This window comes from Athene cunicularia (genome assembly GCF_003259725.1).
Source record: "Athene cunicularia isolate RWA chromosome 5 unlocalized genomic scaffold, athCun1 chr5_part1, whole genome shotgun sequence".
In the NCBI taxonomy this organism is placed as follows: Eukaryota; Metazoa; Chordata; class Aves; order Strigiformes; family Strigidae; genus Athene; species Athene cunicularia.
In genome coordinates, this window is record NW_020799101.1 from 38,624,900 (window position 1) to 38,646,060 (window position 21,161).

General features: G+C 39.6%; 1 protein-coding gene across 3 annotated transcripts in view; it reads left to right on the forward strand.

Moving 5' to 3' along the window:
* The first annotated feature begins 10,952 nt into the window (after positions 1-10,952).
* The window catches only part of RGS6 (regulator of G protein signaling 6), a 274,836-nt gene continuing 264,627 nt past the window's right edge, over positions 10,953-21,161 (forward strand). For all 3 annotated transcript variants that reach the window (XM_026850080.1, XM_026850082.1, XM_026850083.1), the window contains exon 1: positions 10,953-11,053. In XM_026850080.1, the coding sequence (XP_026705881.1) occupies positions 10,970-11,053 (84 nt within the window). In that variant the 5' untranslated portion in view covers positions 10,953-10,969. The remainder of the gene's footprint in view (positions 11,054-21,161) is intronic.

Genomic DNA, 21,161 nt, shown 5'->3' on the forward strand with positions numbered 1-21,161 from the left:
GTCGTCCCTTTGAGCAGCCAAGAAGGGGAGAAAAGGGGAGGGCAGTCCTGTCCCAGCAGACTGCAGCAAACTAGCAGATGGCAGGGAAAGAAAAGAAGCTGCTGTATGTGGAGTAGCAGGAAGACAAAATAGCTGCAGTGTGTCATCTTAACACAGTACGTTAGGATGCGATGTTAGTCTGTGGTGAAACTTCTGAATCTCACAGTGCTGTGGCTCAGGCTGCCTGATGGAAATACAAGGGAGTTGTAGGGTGATTATTTTTTTGCTGTCCTCAGTAACAATGTGAGTCTTCAGCTTTTCAAGAATGAGGGATAGCTAACCTGGAGGCTCTGACTGGAGATACCTTTAATATCTAAATAAAACCCCGCAGTCATAAAGCGTCAGCAGAATGAGGGCAAGCTGCTCTTCCCATGCTCAGTGTTACAAGAGTGCGGTTTTGCCCTTACAATCGGTTATTGTGTTGTACTGCTCATCACCTGGAGCTGGAGCTTTGGTCACGTTTCTGCAAACACACCTAGGCTCTCTAGAGGGGAGAGTGTACAAACAAACAGGTCCACTTCACTGAGCAGCTCTGGACTGTTCAGGGTACAAATACTGCATCTAGCTGTCAGAACTGGAATGTTCCTGGTTCCTCATGGGAACCTTATCAGCTTCTTCACGACTGCATAATTATCTATGTCAATTCATACCATGGTGTAATAATTACAAAAAAAACCTGGATACAATAAGAATATTATGTTGATGGTTTGGAAGGGTGTTTCTTCGTGTCAGTCTTTGAACTGCTGTCACCAATGTGGTGTAAGGCAGAACTCTGCCATCTGAAGTATCAAACAAGATGTGAGACATTGTGGCCCTGTGCTATCACAGAAGGTGTAGTAGTATTTTTAACCCTGAATGCTTGCAGCTCTGTCTGCGTATGAGAGAAAAGCTGACCAGAGCTGTGCTGGCCAAGCACCTTTCAGTTTAGGTGCCTGTAGGTGTTGATGGTCACCACCCTGGGTTTTGGGAAGCATGAGGACAAGTCTGTTGCTTGGTTCCTGTGAAGTTAACACGTCTGACTTCCTCAGGCTACAAAACTTCTCTTTGCATCTTTGAGGGCTTATGTGTAGTTAAATATTTGTATTTGTATTCTGAACTAAATTATTATGTCCCTACATCTCTTAACTTCTTTTTCCTTCAAATTTCTGCTTCTGCTCTTCATCTCTTAACTTTCTGTGTAGTGGCTGTGAAAGCACTGCTCACATGGTGATGGATTTATGGGGGTTTAGAGGTGACTGGAGTGTACCCAGCCTTTGAAAAATTTGGCGTATCTTTATACCCTTGAAAAGGTAATAATAGATGTTGCATGGGGAGTTCTAAACTGTTTGATTACAGCTTCCCTGTAGTGATACAGCGACTTTTAAAGTTTTTACAGGTTGATATTAATGTTAGTGAATCCAGTGTATTTCCTTAATCTATATAAATTTTATCATGAAAAGGCTTTTCCATTATTTCAGTTACTATTTCCAGCTGGAGTAATAGCATATTGTGGTGATTGAGGAATGAGCTAATTTCTGCTGTTATGCTCTTTGAAGAGGAGCAAGAAATAGGCGCTAATTTGTATTTTCCTCATTGGTTGTCAAGCTCTAGAAAGACTGTGGAGTCAAGAGAGACTGCTGCTACCCACTTGTGTTGCATCAGATCTCACACTATTTTTTTAATGTCTCTGTAGCTGGTGGCAAAGAATGTGGAAGAGAGAAAGAAAGAGAGATAGATGAAAATTTCAGTGAACAATAAGGTTCTGACATTTTGACGTCCCAGGAGCTCTGCACTGTCATGCTGGAAACAGCTATCTGTTCCTAGACTCAGCAGCAGCAGAGTAAGGCACTGCACTTCGCCTACATGGGGGTGGTGCGACCACAAGGTAGTTAGGCGGTGAAGAGGAATTAGTGCTGTATTTTTGCCAGGAATCTTCAATTACACGTTACAAACATCATCCCAGTGGAAAAGGACAATGTTTCATCTTTTTCACTATGCTTATAGACCTGGCATCGGTGGTGAAAGGTTCACAGGCGAGTTAAAAGCTCCTCAGATTGATTACTACAGATTTACTATGCTATGGGGATGTGTGTTCAGCAAGTGATAACTAATGGTTTGAAAGTCAGGGCTTATATGTTCAATTTATTGCCCTGACATTCATTATGTGAATGTGGAGAGTCACTTAATTTCCTTGTGATTTAGTTTATCGTTTTGTAAAAAAATAATATTTGCCATTGCCACAGATGCGCAGCTAGGTTTATTAGATTATGCATTCACTAGTGTAACAGCAGTCTGGCATGGACACGTATTATCTCAGTTAAAGGAACTGTATTTATAGAATTACAGTATAACAGCAGTAGTAGTAAAGTATATTGGTATTTATAATGTGCATAGCATATATTGGCATTTATGGTGGTTTGGTTATGGCATTGTGGAGTTGAGGGTAGATGAACCACTGCAGTGGGATTTGTAGACTCTGCTGAACTGTGTGGGGGTGTGATCTTGAGCTAGCTAATTCAGGAGTGGCTTAGGTACGTTTTACATTGCAATTACTGAAGTGATTTGGATGTAATTTGCATCTGAAAAGGCTGCGTGGTGTTGTGATAAACAGCAGGGCAGTGAAATCATAGTATATTGCATCATGTCCTTGAAGTACAAGGATGCAACCAGTCGGGTTCATGTGACACCATGCAATGCCCCTGGTGCAAATCTTCGAAAGCACCTGTGCTTTTGGGTAGCAAATTTCCCATTTTATTTGATTGCAGGGTACTTGCAATTTTCCATCCTCTTGAGAATGAACAACCAGCAAGAACTCTCAGCACTTTGGGGTGGTTTAAATGAGATTGTGCAGTCACTGATCAGTGCAGGGGTGGATTGGTTGTTATACCAACTTGCTTTAGACTACTTGAAGGTAGCTTTATTTTAGCAAGGAACAGGGAGTTTAGGTGGAGTAATTCTGAATTTGGAAACTAACAGGTACTGGGGCCTATATTTTTTTTATTTTAATGTTTCGTTTTTGTCAGCCTGTATTAGAGCATCCATTAGTTTGTGCTTCTTCTCATTCTTTGAATCAGTTTTCTTCAGTTGTTTTCAACTTATTGGATACAGTGTAAAATAGAAGATACAGTCCATCCTCCAGAAGTAGCTTACTGTAGCTGCAAGTAATATTTTCTATGTTGTATAAAGCACAGAGCACTTTCAGAGATGGTGTATTTGATGGACCAACTTCATAGACAGGATGCTCTTAGCACACTTTAACTGATCCGAGGAAATGATTTTTTCAAAGAAGGATTTATCTTGGAGAAGGGATTAGAAATCTACCCTCAAGCTCTGTATTATCGGTGCAGTTACTCATTTTCCACAGGGAATGTTTCTGGCCAATAAGTTGGCATTGTTGCAAAACAACAAAAATACAGCTTTAGCTCCCTCCTTTGCAACTGTTCCTCGCAGACTGATAGCACTTTATAAATACTGCAGTAGTTTGGAATCACCAATTCAGATGAAGTTCAAAGTTGGACTATATCTATCTCTTTGCATTTCTAAATTTGTTTAGCACTGACACTTGTTTCAGTTAAATATTCAGCATATATTTGCTGTTACATTCTCTGTAGCTATCCTTGGTAACAGCATGTTGGCTTGGAGCCCTTCCAAGAGCCCTTGCACTCACAGCAGTATTATTTTATTAGAAGGTAGATTGATTACAGGTGGATACTGCATTTTGTTCTGAATTCTCTGGAAGAAGGATGGATGGATTGGAGGCAGTTTCTTCCTGGGTATAACATCATTCTGGTCCATTAAATTTGGTATGCAGGTGCCCATTTTAACGATTGATTTCATAAAGGAAAAAAATTGCCTTGTTAATAAACAATTTATGTGTCAGTATTTGCTACCACCCATCCCCATTCCATTTTTCCCTTTGGTTGTCTTGCTCTCCTTGTTTAGCCATCTGTCAAATAATAGATTGGAAACTCTGAAGGTGGGAAAGGTCTCTATTAAAAAAAATATGCCTCTAGTGAGTTCTCGGGGACTTTGTCAGTGTCAGATGCCAAGAAAGTTACTTTATCTTGGCTTCTGCCCCTAGTTTTTCTGGATGTAGTGTCCAGTTGCAGACAGTATTTTCAGCATTCTAAACCAGTTACAAGTATCTGCAGACTTAGAAATATATAGAATCAGGATGGGGTGTAGCACCCTGGGGATAGGGAAGGAAAGTAATTAACTTCTGTGGTTTATCAAGAGACAGCCTGATGATTTGTCAGGTGACCAAGATGGGTTACCTGTGGTGAAAACAGCTGGAACAGTCCATCCTTGGTGTTGTCTGTTATACGCTTACATGACAGAGGGATTAGTGCCACAGTTGTCACAGATGGAGAAAAAAATGGTCAAGACCACAAAGGGCCCTTTTTTGGTGGTGGTACAAGGCCTTGGTGATCCCTGGTTAGCAGTGTTCTGCTTGGACAACCACACCATGAATATTTCATTGAAGGACATATGTAATTGGGACCCGCAAGTGATTGGAGAGGAGCACCTACAGAAACCAGCTGCTCACATCAGGTTACATAGTGGGCTGAGTTTAAACTTGTGGACTGTGTCTATCTGCAGGAAGCCTAGTGGCTTGGATTGCTTCATGTCTGAGAGCTAGTTCTGTCTAAAAGATGGCTGTGTCCATAGTGCATATCCTTGGCCAGAGGGGTCTCTTCTGCCCACCAGATGGTATCTTTGTGGCCTGAAGGTACAATGGTCTGTATGTGTGTTTTTTCCAAGTACAGTGTTTAATAAATGTGAGGTTGTCCTGCAGCCCACCAGAAGGATGAGGTTATGCGTCGTGTGATTTGGGACATGCTGGGAGGCTGTATGGGGTTGCAGAAACTATTGGGAGACTGCTGGAGGAATGGTTAAGAAGCAGGGAGCCAAACTCTCTGTAAGATCATCCATGCTGACTCTTGGGAGCAGGTGGTGATGGGGGAGAGCTGTGTTCCCAGACTGATGTCCACGTAACGGTTTCGAGCTCTACAAAAGAGAACCTGGGAGCAAACTAGCAGTCAAGCAGTGTGGGTGATCAGGAGCCTAGAGCTTGCTACATTCCCTAGTATTGTTTTATATAGACATACCTATAGGTTGTTTTGAGGCAAGTTTTCCACAGGAAGCACGTGGTTACATGTATGGAAGAGGACTGCACGTTTAGGAAATGTCTATAAGAATAGTAGAAATTGGAAATCCCAGTCTTCATCAGGATCCCAGTTTCCCTGAAGAGAAGAAAAAGGGAGTGTCCTGGAATTGGGTTGGTGGAAGAGTCTCTGCTATTTCCATGCCGAGATGTGCACCTGTCTTTCATCCTGCTGGCTGCAGAGCGAGAGAAGTGTTGAGCTCCAGTACTTCAGCACGGGGCTTCCTGTGAACCGGCACCTCAGCAGGAGGAGGAACGGGGTCCTTTAGTATTCACAGATTCTCCCAGTATAAACAAAACTGCACTCTCACAAACAAAGAGGAATTCATTTGGCAAAAATCTGAACATTAAGTGCAGTTGCTGGAAGTGTTTATACTTTGCTCCTTAAAAAAGGCAACAGACTGAATATTGTTGATAGTACTGCAGTCCTCAGCACTTGCAAGAAGGGGCAGAAGGTCTGGGATGATCTTCCACTGGGAAAGTATTTTCAGAGTACCTCCAGTTACAACTGGATGTCCAAAACAGTGATTGTGAGGATTTTTAAACGCTTTGGGATCTGTACTTCACTGATCAAAAGCAGGCTCCCTTTGCTGCTCCGTGCAGGAGAGCAGCGCCATGGTATCCAGAGCCACAAATACACTACAGCCCATCACTGCTAACTGTGGCGTGGCTCCCAGCGCAGGGATGCCCAGCCCCTGTTTCACTAGCCTTTAAGTCCTCATCTGGTTCAGGAGAGGAATGTGCTTGTTACTCTGAGTGCGGTGGTCAGCAACGCTGTGTGCAATACCAGCATTTCCCCCTCCTCACCGCTAAGGATATTGGAGGAGATGGTGGACCTCCAGTCTTTCCAGCTTTTACTGAGTCAGATAGATGTTCTATCAGTCCCTCTTCAGTCATTTCACTAGTCATACAGGTCTACTTCTGAAGGGAGAGTAGAGGTGAATTGTGCAGTGCTCTGACTGAGCTACACCACTTACAAGCAGAGTATAGCCAGGTTGGACCTGGGGATAATCTGGTTGATGTTTTTGCCTTGGTAAACAGGATGACTTCTGTATGTTGTTCTTCTGGTATACATGCCTTGCTTGGCATGCCCAAGTCCTACTTTAATGAAGTAATAGTTAACCAGGAGAGGAACTTGAAGATAAATTTCTTTCTTCCCAGTGTAGTTCTAGAGAGACTTTTGTCTTGGATATGAAATATCAACTTAATATTAATGGGGACTAACTGAATTCAGAGTAACTGATTTTTATTATTTTTTTTTTCCCCCCATCTCTTCCCGCCTGTCACCTCAATAACATGATCTATTTGATCTAAATATTCTAGCAGACCAGGTAGGGATTTTTCCTATTGGTAATTACCAGTTCAGCAAGGCATGTGGTTATATGATTTCTCAGGCATGTGGAAAGTGATGTAGTCTAGATGTAAGTAACTAATCAGAAAAAAAATTAGCTAAATATTAATGACATGAAATTGTATTTTACTCTGTGATTGTGTGCTAAAGCTCTAAATCTCTCATGATTTGACATTAGCGCTACATGTCAATTGTAAGCTGCCCTTGAAATATAATTACATAGCATAAAGGTAATTTCCACTTACTGTCACCAAAAATTGTATTTCAGCTGAGCGGTGCTGATCGATATCTACGTGGGGATTCATGTAGTAGATTCCGTTCTCTGGTATTAAATTTTTGCATCTATAACAAACTATCTCATTTTATCTCACATGTGCAAGAAATTGCTTATTAAGTTGACAACTGATTTATTAAAATGCAGGATAGAAGTTCAAATATGACCTTGTATTGGGTTGTTAAATCCAGGTGATATTTTCAGGAAAGTTTGTTTTGCAGAATTTCTTCTAACTTTATACTACTTCTTTATTATTTACAAGCCCCAGAGCATATAAGGACTCTTAGATGGGATAATTTCTACAAAGTATATGGGGTTTTGTGCCGGTAAGAGTTTTCTTACAGCAGTCTTGTTTACAAAAGTCTTTTTGTAATCAGGGTATTTGAGAACACTGATGGGAATCTCTTAATTTAATTCTTAGCTGTTTTAATTGAATTTACATATACACAGAGATTAAATACTGACAGTATTTATGGATAAAAAGGTAAAGGTTGTTGTCTTTGAAATTTTATTATTAAACTTTGTATCAGAAACTCTAAAGAGGTGAGCTGTGGAAAAAAAAAATGGTTTCGTTGCTTTCTGGAGCATTTTAATTGGTTATTCCAGTTTTAAGGGATCCTTTTGTAACATATGGGAGCCATATCTCTTTGCAGCATCTGATTGTTGTGAGAGTTTGAGAAGCCTGATCAGATAAGAGAGGGAGAAAACTCTTACCAAGATTCAGTGAATTTTGTCAGCAGTTGCCTATCTGGTCCAGTGTGCTTAAGTTTCTCAGGAAAAAGCAGAACTGTCCTATAATAAAGAATAAAATATAAAAAGGAAAAATTTAGCAAGAGGCAAATGCACGCTCTCTTTTTAGCATATTTTTGGGAGCATTTTTGAAAGGATTAATAGGCCATCTTATCCATAAACAACAAGTGGAAGACTGCTGATTTGCTCCTTGTGTGGCAGAGTGAGAGAATGGTTAGCGCAAATGATTTTCAATTTTTATCACTTTTGCTGCTGAGGAGTCTGGATTACTGCAAGCATGGCTATTGTCAGAAAAACAGCTGTGGGAAAACAGCATCTTTTGAACCTGAAAGTTGGAATTTAGGGACCATTTATTTTTTGAAGATACACATTTGGATTTAGATTGCTGATGTGTGGGTGCAGGCTGGTATGAGTTGGCCGCTGGTAATGTAGTAAACTGCCTGTAGGAGTAAGGAGCTGGCAGTACTCTTCAGGTAGTAATTGGTGAGGCTTGTAACTGGAGGCTGTGCATGAGTACTTTCAGTTTTTTAAAAAACCTAAATGAAATATTTGGTTTTGCCCTTCTCAGCCCTGTGTAGCTGAAATGTCTGTATAAGACTGAGCTGGCTTCTTCTCTGGCTGATGCATTGCAAATGTGTTTAGAGGGCAAATATGTTTAGAGAGCAGACTCTGGTTTTAACCCATGCAGTGACGTAGGGTTGACTTTCTGCTTGCATCTTGAGTAGACTGGTCTGGTAGTGAGGAAAAAAAAGTGTGTAAAAATAATAGATTTCAATAGGATTTCTTGAAAAATGAGTCCTGCAATTCTTCCACACCAGGCTGTGGGGTTTTGTTGCTTTGTTTTTTAACAGAGGACTATGCGAGTCAGATGTGGACTTTTATGTACTATTCCGTTAATTAAAGGTTGCAAGTACAGCAGCTCACTACGTAGTATGAGGTTAGAAAACCTGTACTTGGAAGGTGAGCAGTCTCATTTGTGTTTGCAGCAGGTAGCTTGTATCACTGGAGCCCTGGTTCTGGGCTGTTCTCTGCCCTTCTCCCTGGTGGTCGGTCCCCAGGCAGAGATGGAGCCGTGCTCCCTTGAGGCTGTGTTGACATTGCTTCTCCCTTGGAGGTGTCGCTGCTGTGTAGCCAGCTGTTTGTCTGTGTTCATCAGTCAGTGCTACAGTCCTCAGGCTAGTGAGAAAGTCCCACTTGTGAACTGGCTTGAAACCAGTCTTTAACATGGCAGGAGTGCAGGGAAGCAGTCCTGCATCACTGGGTGCTGAGTTTCACTCAACTCCCATATGTTAAAAAGCACAGGTGTAATGGGATCCATGGGGATCCAGCACTGCCATGCTTTCACATTGAAGAGTCAAGAGCATGCCCATGTGATATCACTGTTATTTTCTCAATAGTCTTTTGACCATAGTCGTCTTTTCCTCTAGAATAAGAATACTAAAAATGGATTTTGTGTTCTTAAAAAAAGCAGTCTCAGAGAAAGAGAACTCTGGGTGATGGTCAGAGCCTTGGCAACTCCTCAGGAGCCCTGGGGGACCCCTGGTCCAGGGGCCCTACTGAGGCTCATCCCAGCACCAGCAGTGCCCAGGCTGCGTGAACGGGATGCCTGTACTTGTCTCTGCTCTGAGGAGAACCTCAGTGCTGTCCTGTCACCAGCCATGTCCCCTGCAACATCCATCCTGCTGTTACTCCTGCAAAGGTAGCCCTGCTCCTGCTGCTTCTGACCGAAACCCAGCAGGAGATGCTGGGCACCACTGGGAAGCACTTTTGCAAATTTCTGTCTTCAAACATCAAGTTCCTTTGTATTGATTACCTTTTGTAGCTATTCAGAGGCAGTTGGTGGCTCCCTCAATGTCACCTTGAAGACCATGGCAGCCACTACTGCATATTGTGCAAGATGTTTTTGTCTTGTTGCACTGGAGTAGATGGAAAGCTTCAAGATGTGCTATGGGGAAAAATCCTGAAGTATCAGAAAAGATTAAGTGAGCTGACAGTATAACAAGAGCAACAGAACTTGTAAATGTGGATGTTCAAAGTGAATAATGCAGTCAGTGAAGCGCAGCTAAGTAATGATGCAGAGGGCTTTTTGATTAGAGATTGGAAATTTCTTCTTTAAAGGAGCATTGCTCAATTAGAAGTTAATTGGAACTGTTTTCTTTTGAGGTATACGTATATAACCTCAGATACAATGTAAGCGGTGAATATGGTCTTTATATACTTCAGGTGAAGCTGAAACTCAGATGACTTGACATACGCTTTCAACTCTGCTTTGTAATTGCCTCAGTTACGTAAAATCTCTATCTAGTTCCTGCTCCGTTCAACTGAGTGATGATGCCTAGAGTCTAATTCTTCAGTGTCTTGAAATCATGACTAAGTAGTGCTGTGAAAATTTACATTTGTGTAAATCATTCAAAGTGCTATAATTTTAAAGTGTTGAGATGTGAAATTTTGATACTTTCAGTGTCAAAGAAATTGAGCTTGTCAAACAGCTTTAACGCCAGTGTCTGTAAAAGGCAGTGTTACTTCTTAGGCTAGGAAAGGTCACCACATGGTTCCACAGCAGCATTTAATTTAAGATGTAACTTGTCAAACGTGCTGGTGGAAGAAAAATTTAAAGTATAACATTTGATTTAGAATGTAAAAGTGTCCTCCCCGCCCTTGGCCCCTTTTTCAAAATTTAAACTAATGTTTTTGCCTCAAGCCTGGCATGCCCTGGAAGAGATAAGGCAGCACTTCTCTGCTTCTAGAAGATAGTTCAGGTTAAGGTGTATTATGCACAGTTGTTTGCCTGTGTGCTGCTGCCTTTTCCAGCTGTATCATGAGAAGAGGTGAGGCGAGGTGCTTACTTGGTTCCTGACTGCTGCCCGGCAGTTGGGGAAAGCCGAAGGTGACTCCGAGTGTCTGCAGGTGACAACTGGCAGTGGTGCCTGACAGTCTGAATCTGCTGATTCCAGTGGGGTTTCATTCTGTCTCACAGCAAGCTTTTTATCCTCCTTGGCTTTTTGTTTGAGGGTACCTCACAAGATCCTAGAAAAGTCTAAGCTGTTTGTGCAGAGAAAGGAAGTGTGCAAAGTATTAATTTGTCTTTTATTGGATGGGAGGTCATGATAAAAGATCGGAACAGGGGGAGAAGTGTGTGTGTGTGTGTGATGACACCAACCACAGCTCTATGTGATTTGACAGTCTTGCTCTTGGGGCATTGTGCTTTAGACAAGTCAGTTCGAAGCATTTAATTGTCTGATACGGTGTGATAAAATCCTGCACTGGGTGAAGTCTGGAGCATGGTTCCCTCTGTACCATTGTAATCTGTCTGCCTTGGGGGTAGTTGTGTGTCCTTGCCTCGCTCCCCTACAGCCTGGAGTGATGCTGACTTTTGTTTCTGTCCTTTCAGTGTGAGTGACGAGAGGCAAACATGGCCCAGGCGCCTGTAGATCCAAGTAATGTGGAAACTGCTGACCCAGAGGAGAGTTCTCCAAATATGATAGTCTACAGAAAGGTAAGGATTTGGAGCTTTTTGCAGAAATCTCTTATGTGGTTCCAAGTTTAATCACACTAAGCATAAAGCAGCTGGCATACAACCTGTTAGTACTTTTTTTTTTTTTCTATTTTCCTATTGTGGTTTTGGTTGCATAACTTAACAGTTTGATTCTTTGCAGGCAGTTGTTATTAATTCTTGTTGCATTGCTTAAATTAAAAAAGAGAAACATCTCAAGTGCTAGTGAAAAATTAATTAGACAAAGGTAAAATAACAGAAACACATGATGTCAAAGAACATTCTTTTGCCATGATAAAATGTCTTATTATGAAGTACTTTGGAGGTATAGTAAGAAAGCAACCTATTGACCCATTTGCTAAGGCGTTGTTTTACTCTGGGGTAGGTATATCTGAGGTTTTTTAATTTAATGAAATCATGTAAATACATTTTATTTAGCCTGTAAAATATTTCTTATGTAGCATGTGAAAGTTGTGTATGGTTCTGACAAAAATAAAATTTCTTGCATGGCTCAAGTTACAATTCTGTTAATTTAAGAGCTACAAGACTAGCTCAAATCAAGTTTCCTTGTGTAGTATGATCCTGAGTAAAATTTATATTTTCACTCATTTTTACACCTTACAAAATAGCTATAAATAACTAAAGTGCGTTGGGTGTACATGGTACTCTTTTCTTCTTGCATGATTGCAATCTGGATGACTTTCATATGCTGAGAAAATAATTTAGGTTTCATGTAGTGCGTAAGTTGTTTAAAGTGTTACTTTTTGATAACCATAACTTTGGTTTAGTTGTTGCATATTTGGTTTGGAATCTGGAATTGTTAACATGGGAAAATTTTCTGGGTAATGTGTAGGCTTGTTTGTTTTGAATGTGTTATGAACACACTTTGGCTGCTAATTTGGAAGTAGCAGTAGTCAGCTAGTCAGATTATCTTTTTAGAACCTGTTTGTGAAGAGGTCCAACACCCCAGCAAGTTGAAGCAGATATGGGAAATGAAAGAAGTTTCTAGTTGCATGATCTAGATGATTAGGGCATTAAATCTGTGACTCTGCAGAGAATCCACTTACCTATTCTTGAAACCATTGTTTTATTTGAATGTGCCTTACTTCCTATTCATCTCATGGCATTTCTGCTTATGGATTTCTCCATTTCTTTTCCTTTTTAATGTTTCATTATTGTTGCTGTAGAATGAGCCTTGCAAGTTCTGTGGTGTCAAAATACATAGTTCTCTTCTAGAAGAGCATGCCCCATGTGTTGTTCAGTAATACTCTGTTGTGTATTGTCAATATTAAGCTAACACGCGTCTGTCACGTTTTTTTTTGTTGAGGGTTTTTGTTGCTTTTATGAATAGGGTTAATATTGCCTATTCTCAAAAGTTAATTTCCATTGGTGATTAACTTTCTAAATCTAATTTACTGTTTGATATTAGTTATATGTGTTACACATCAATAATATGTTCCTTAGTGTTGAGAAATCATATGCAAAATCTGAGAGAAGACTTTTATTCTCTTGATTATCTCTCCTCTCTCCAAATGAGTGTTTAGCTCTTCATCTCTCATTTCCTTTCAAATGCCTTGATTGCCAGTAATGAGTGAGGAAAGCACTGCACTGGACTTCCTGAAATACAGAACACAATCTGCCAACATACTGTACGGTCCAGGGTTGGTATTGTGTCACAGTAAAAGAAAAGGTTTGCTTCTCACAGCAGGGATCTTGAGATGTAATTGTTGATTCCCCTAAGGAAGAAGAAAAAGGGTGGGCCACAGTAATTCCTGCTCTGTCAACAATTTTATTGCTTGTCATAACTGTCATGTTTGTGGGTTTTGAGAGAGGAAAGACCTGCAAGTACAACCCTGAATTGTTCATGCCCTCTTTACTGAGACTCGCTGAGGTCTATCTGAAGTTCATAAGCCAAGAAGATGGTTGTGGTAGCCTGGTTGTCTTTATATCACTGGCAAGAGATACACACATCTAAAGAACAAATTAGATCTTAGGCGGTGCTGAGTGTCCCTTTGGAGCAACCTCTGCTGTTTTGTTTATGGAGAAAGGACTAGAACAGGCTATTCTCTTTCCTTACGTAGGTAAAACTTAAGTGGGATGGATTTTGGCCATGCAGAACAAAATAAACTAATTTATTTTGACTCCAATTACTTTATGATTCTCTCTATAGACTCCTGCAAGCAAATGGATTCTAACTGCTTTGATTGCTACAGCAGATGGTCTCAATGAGATAAGACTTATTTTCTACCTTCATGGTTAACCTTTTGGGGGCTGATATTTATCAAATTGTGAGGCATGTTATTTTTTAAATCCTAAATGCTCAATGTTGCCCTGCTGTTCTGGAAGACGTCAGTGTGTGGATTAGGTAATGCAGATGCATTCATTAGGGTAAGTAGTCTTTAGGGTGTGATATGCCTCACCCTACACTTGTTAAAACAAATTGTACCCTAAATTACATGAGCTTTATTGACTAGGTCTCCATGGACTATCATGAGTGCCTCAACACCTAGCTGTCAGGTACTTGTGTCATATGGTAGACATCTATAATTAAGCAAGCTGCATCCCACTCCTAGGATCTGTGCTTCCTCTCAGCTCTCTGTATGTCTCAGTACTTAGCCCTGGGCTGGTTATAGGGCTATCAGTAGTGCTGCAGTAAGGATGTGCCTGTCATTTATCTTCTTTGGCATAGTGATACCCAATGAAAAATTTAAAGGCGCTGCAAAAAATTGCATTGCCATTTAAGGACTGCTCTGTGGGTAAAATATAGGAACCATCGGTCTGGCTGCATCTGGAGAAGATGCTGATCTATTTTTTTGTTGAGATTACTACTGGAAGAGTGGTATGCGGTGCTTAAAAAGACTGTTTGAAATGCGCTACCCTCCTTTTCGTGGGAGCAGGTAATGTCAATACACAAGGACTTCTGGGGAAGTGAGTGACATCCCAGTCCTCACTTCAGTCTGTGAGCGTTGTGTGGGTGCTGCGGCATGGAAGGAAAAGAAATGCAATAAAAAGTCAGTGAGAGGAGAATAACACACTCCAAGCAAACAGTAACAGAAAATACCAATTGATTTTTAAATGCCTGTCACATTCCCTTGAAATCCAGCCACCCTTGATTGCCTTTCTGGCTTCTAAGTGCTGGTTACTGTGTCCCAGGGGTTCTTTGGTTTATCGTTCCAATAATCCAGGTCTGAAAATCCACCTTCTTGCAGACTGTATTGAAGGACAGACAGTTCATGGACAGCTTCTGGCACCAGACCTATTAGTCGATCTATTAGCAAAATTTGGTGAATCAAATCTTGTTACAGAAAAGATGGTAGAAAATTGTCATGTCACTGAAATAAAAGAAAGATCAGAATATTTAGGTCTTGACTTAAGAACTGAAAATACCAATAAGGAAGAATTGTTTAGGAGCACCTGGGGAATATAACGGGTGAAAACACAGGAATGAAAATCTTGCTTAGATAGCAAAGTGTACTTGTTCCTGTGAGAGATCTCTTAGGATGGGGAAGAGTTTGCAAACTGTGGTGTTAGAGATGTTTAGAACCACTGTTAGCATGCATGCTCTGAGAAATATCAAAGGGTGTCTTCAAAAAAATGACCTGGATTGTCTGATGGTACATTTCTATCTCTGCTGAATTTGGGCAGACACATCTCCTATATCTGCTTGTTAACACCAGCACTTAGTGAGTTAAATTTTGAATTTTTATGGTTACTCATTGTAAATCTTTTGAACAAGCAGGAAAATCTAATTTCCAAAGGCAATTACTGTTCTAAGTAAATGTAATACAAACTTGCAGCTGCCGCAAGATGCTTTCAGAAAAATCTGAGTTGTTTGCTACCTTCAGTACTTGGCAGCCTTACCCTCTTTTAAAATGCTGATTTAAGATCTGAATTGTAATATTTTTTATTTTTTTTTTTTTTTTTAAAAAAAAGCAACCTTACATTAGCAGCTTTTCTCCAGGCAGATTTCAGGGTTCCAATTGTGGCAAATAGGTGGAGTGTTGCTGTCAGACCTGGTTCAACATGGTGATAGGGTGAGAAATGGGAGAACAAGCAGTTGTGAAGACAGATGTATGCATGCAAAAACTGTATGGACCACAAAGCAGAAAGATGGGGGAAAAGGCTGTTGTTAAAATTCACTGTTCAGATTAAAAAAAAATGTAATGCTGGTTTTGGGAGTTAGTCAGAAGACCAGACTACTATTTGTTTGCTCTTCCATTTTGCTAATAGCAATCTCAATATGACACTGTCTCAATAGCTGTCTCAATAGGACACTGTCCAAGCAACCAAGAGCAGCAAAAATACGAGGGTATAGTCCACATGATGACATTTTGCAAAGAAATACAAAGCTGCAGTGTGTTAAAATCAGATGGATTTCATGCATAGAACTCTTATACTTTAATAAATGAAAGCAGTCTGCATATTTTTTGAGGTTTCCTAAACCTTTCAAGGATTTATGCTGTTCCTAGTGAGAGGCAGCAGAACTTAAAATGCATTTCAACTGTGGAGTACTTTTGGCATTCTTTTTATTTGTCTCTTGAGTTATATTTTAAGATTCTGCTGCATGTAAAGAAAGGCCTTGAACCTTACTTTTGTACATGAAATCTGAGATTCTCACACAATTGCTTCTGTTTCAAAATTACAATGATAATGATAACATGAGTTGATAACACTGTAGACCTGTAGTCTTCAAATTTTAAACCAAAGATTTTTCTGTGCTGCTGTTGAAGATTACTTTATGGCATTTTATTTAATCCATCTTGCTCTTGACATTTCTTTTTTACTCTTGTTTCTAGACTAACAGCACTAACCCAGGATTAACTAGGACTGAATTTGAGACTACATATCAGTCCTTCAGGAATTGAAGCACACACAGTTTTTAATAAGTAACCCCAAAACTGGCGTTGTTAATGTTGAAAAATAAATTTAAACCCAGTCTCGTTACCAAGATGTGTTAATGTACGGGTTAGGCATCAGGGCAGCTTTAATTCTGCACTTCTGTACTACCCATTGAAAAGGAGGCTTTAGTTAATTTATCACTGCAAGTACTCATGTGCCTTAGCTGTAAACAAAAGTTGACCATTTTTTGAACCTTGCTGATTTCTTTATCCAACTGATTTATTGTGTCACTAACTTTTGACTGCACAGTGTTGTATAGAGAGGGGGAAACGCCTGTGTGCAAGATGGGCCACTTGTTAAATTATGGCTGTAGTGAAGGCCAGGTGTTTTTTATCTAGAAGATTCCCTGTAAAAACAGGTATAACATTCAATAATTCTCCTCTCCATACAATAAAATCTTGGGGAGAGGAATCACAGTAGTGATATTAAATTTAGTCCTACAGAGACACAGAGGCTGTACAATGGAGGACAAAGATAGAAGCGGCTAGGCGCAACAAATGTGTTGGGCAGGAGCATCAGAGAAGAGAGATCTGAGTACGCTGGTGAGTCATAGGACAGTCAATGTCCAGTATTGTGCAATGGCAAACATGAACATGATCCCAGAATGTCTTGGAGAATTATTTCCAGGGGAATGAAAGGTGTCAGTAGTATTATGCAAAGGGCCAGTGATACGGCCTCATCTAGGTCATGGTGTAGTCTTCTCTGTTGTCATCTCTTGTCTTCAGAAAACATGACCTGGTTATACAGGATGGACTAGAAACAAGTGGCTTATTTAGCTGAGCAACACAAAATGAGGTAGGAGAGATGTAATTACTCTGCAAGAGTGCTCTAATGGATGTCAGGCAGGGAGAAAACCTTACTAAACTAGTAAGGATAGTAGTGGTGTGCACATAAATTCTTATAAATTTCTGATGAATAAGTGCAGTCTGGGAATTAGGAGGTGGTTCCTAGTTATCAGAAAACTGGAGTTCTGGAGCAGTCACTGCATGGAGTACTTCAGCCAAGGAAGCCAGCTGGTTTTAGGATAGGTGTAGGCATGTTTTTGAAGAGGCCTGCGTGACATCATTTCTTGCAAAAGTAGAGGTGGCACGTTGAGCCAAGAAATCTTTCTGGCTTTAGGTTTGTACCTTCTTCAAATTACCTTGAACAGGGGCTGTCTAAAATACCTGCAAACATCCTTTAGTCACGCAATAGCAAACAATTTGTACTGCTGAAGTTTGACTTGTGCTGGTGTCCTTGAACAAAGCTAATGCCACTGACCTTGACTGTAGCTGTCTCGGGAACCTCGTGGTAAATCTGGGAACTGTGTGTTTGATTTCCGCATCTGTTAAGATGAGTATGAATGATTAATGACCTAAGGCATTAGTGTGAGGTAGCACAAAGTTAGCACCCAGAGGACTTCAGAAGCTGAATTGCATCGCTGTTTACACACAAACAAAGCTGTCGTACAAGTGGCAGAAACATGCTGTTAGACTCAGATGGAGGTGATCCATCTGCAGGAAGGGCTTTTGGAAGCTGTGGTTTGTTATTTCTTTCCATCATTTGTCTTTCAGTTATAGTTAAGACTGAGCTGAGGTTAGATTCAGGTTAGTAGGTGGTGTGAAAAGTTATGAATAGGGAAATGCATGTAAGGTGGTAGGTACACAGACCCTTAAATAGCTGCTTTCTTGTTTCTCTTTTTAGATATATAAATACATATATATATATATATATATATATATATATATGCGCACACATACTTACATGCCTTTGAAGTAATGAGGATGAACAAACAAGTTTTTCCTGATTATATTGTTTAGCCTAATATAGGAAGTACATTCTTACAACATATGTAAGATACTTTAAAAAAAGATATATATATATATATATATATATATATATATTTTCTTATATATCCTGTATGCTTTAAATCTTTCCATTCAAATAATGCATGCACAGAATAATTAATTTGTGTTTTACAGATATAAATCTGTCTTTCTGTTCTTGGAAAAGGTGGCCTTAACTCTTGTGTATAGGTTGCCTTACCTCTCGTATATTGTATCCCTCTTTGTATTTAAGCGACTTTGGTGATAAGCTATCTTTTTTGTGTGTGTGTAGTTTTCTCCATATTCAGAAGCAGTTGTCTTATTTAGTTTTCTTCTCTGGCTCATCTTTCCTCTGTTCCTGTTTGTAACTGAAACAAACTGTCTCTTGCACCCATAAAAGTCTAATTACAGTGATCTATTACTTTAGCTGTTCTCACAGGCACAAATAAGACGAGCCAGGACCAATAGCTATGACAACTTCAGAGGATATTTTTAGCAAAGCGACCAGTGCAAATTTAGAATACCAAGATAAAAAGGGAAGATTTGGCTAGAGGGTAGGATTATGCTCTTCTAGCTGTAGCATATAGTGCCTTGCATTTTTGGAAAGGGATCTTTCCTATTCCCCTAGCATCTTTCTCATGTCATTCTCTGTATTTGTTGTTGTCAGCATTTTAAGTTATGGTCTTGGAGTATTTTCACTATGTTTGTTGATTTACTTTTTTAAGTTGTTTTGGGCAAGAGGCTGATTATGAGTGTTTTCTTTCTGCCTAAAGCATCATTTTAGCCATGAGATTCTTTCATTTATGAAAAACAAAACAAAATAGTGAGGTAGTAGAGAGCTGTCAATCTGACTCATTCCAGGAGGCAGCTTATCACTATTTCAGTCTTGAACCCTAATATTAAAGATGATAGAGAAAAGTTTGGATGGAATTGGATGAAATGCACACAAACCTGCTTTTTTGTTTTGTTTTGTAATAGAACTTTAGCTAAACCCTTATTCTATCCTGATTAATAAAATATCACTCCAGAGGATTATGAACTTCTTTCATAAGAAAAGTTCATAAAGCTCTGTGATAGAGTGGGAGGATTCATTACAATAAATAGAATTACATGTGCGGGACAATGAAATATGCAAATTAAGTTCCATTTAAAAACTCATGTTTTGCATCATAAGACATTTTGAAGCATGCTTTCTTTTTTCATGAAAAGCTGTCATACTATGTTCAAGGGGAAGCTATTCCTTTTATTTTTTTCTTTATTGCTGTTGTCCTGTGTCTTTTTCCTTGTCTTTCCAAAGTTAAATAAACTGAAGAAAATTAGAAGTAACCGGTTAACCAGACACTGAAGTGCAGAGATCTGGTTAACAAAAAATTGTATTCTCATTTTTGAGTATATTTGATATTTTAGTTCAAAGGCTACGTGTTTTTGAGGGGAGGGGGGAGAAATGAGCAAAGGTGTTCATTTAAATATCTCCCTACTTTGCTTTTCTTTGATGTTAATGGAGCTCATTAATATTACCTTGCATTGAAGTGTGTGGAAATTGTACTTTGGACCAATAATTCAGTACCTCTGAAGGTAAAGTGATACATATTTGTGGCATATATGAGAAGAAATGATAAAATATGTCTTTTTCTAATGTTTTAATTGAAAGTAGAATGAGTGGAATAGGTAGGAAGAAGAATTTAATCAAGGAATGTGTTAATGAACTATTCAGATCTGTTTCTTTGTTGAGAGAGAAAGCAGATCAACTCCAATTTTGTTCATATTTTAATTTTGTTTAAAAAAAGGGGTTCTGTGAAATTGAAGCCAAATAGAAATGGTTTTGTGGTTATGTTTTTAAGGTCTAGATGAAAAAAATTTTGTATACCAGAGTCTTAGAACATCATGCTGCAGATATCACTTCTCCTCCTCTACCAGCTATTTTGAGTTGTATTTTTCCCCCATTTGTTGAAAGCAGGTTTTGTGGCCATTGCATGCGAAGAATTTTCCTTTCTGGCTCTGTTAACATTTCACATGGTTTTTCCTTATGTCTTGCATTAGTTGGCAGTTTAGCAAGGAGACCTGGGACTGGAGGGCTGTGGAGGCTGTTTAATAACCTCTGTAATTGTGAGCACAATTCTCCTTTACTTGTTGGCATGACCATGGCTGCAGGAGCTGTTTCAGTGGTGCCCCAGATAAAGGGAATATTTCGTTCACTGATGCTATAATTAGATGCCTTTCCCCATCAGTAAATCCACGCAATTTTGTTAAACATGGCTTGTAGCTACATACAAATTATCTCATTCAATAACTTGCACAAAATGTCACATAAACCTTGGCAGCACTGAGTTCTTGTCACTTGCACTGTTCCCCACTGGGCTCTTAATAGCAAAATTAACTGGAATTAACTATAAAGTAAAGTTAAGTAAAATTAACTACAGTTAATTATATTTTTCCTATGCATGGAAAAACAGAGCTTCAATAATGGCACTACTGTTGTCCGTATGCTGAAGATAGTTCAACCATTGGCTTGTATCTGGGAAGTTATCTGTGGGAAAAAGCAGTGACTAAACCCACGTTTTTTTTAATAAAGTGAAAGCATCTGTTCTTTGGAAACAGAGTGCCTAGGTGCTTTTTTCCTTGGTCCTCTTACCAGGAAAGGTGACCTATTTCAGTAGTGATTTTTTTTTTTTTTTTAAGTATTTTTGACTGGAAAACACTTAAAACATGTTGAATTATACTAAGCTTTCCTTTATGGTTGCGAGAAAGAAACCTATGTTTTCTTTTTCAACAGTTAAAATGGTGTTTAAGTTTTTCATAGTGTGTTTAGCATCGGCGGTGCTCTCTTCCACTTAAGAGATGTCTGATGATTTCAGGTGGCATAGGAAAGACCTTGACCCAAACTTTCATGAAGTTGTGACAGGCTAAAAGTTTTGTGGTGCTCTGGTTCTGTCTTTGCTAAACTGTTAATTTTGTGTGTGTTTGTATGTCTTGACATTCATGGGTAATAGTGTTTGAAGGAAAAACAGAGGATTGAAGGAGAATGCACCAAATGTAGGAAGAAAGAATTAGTGAACTGGAAGGGTGATGCATTTTGGAGAGAGAATTAAGACTCAAGATTGCTTTTAAAAAACCCAGCATTTTCTGACTTAGAATTGCAAAAGATATTTAAAAGTACTTAAAGCAGTTCTTCAAAGTCTTAAAAGTATCTGACTCCACTTGTGGGCTGCATGCAAGCTCTAATTGTAGTATGTTGCTGCCATCATTGTCTTTAATTGCATAAACTTGATTTATTTGAGAAACATTTGGCTATAGAGTGAGGCCCGAGTCACCTCTGGGGTGCAGGCAAAAGCACGCTGAAGCTACATGCTCCATTTTGCAGTTCCCTGATTTTACGTGTCGTGTCCGTACAACACCCCCACCCCCCC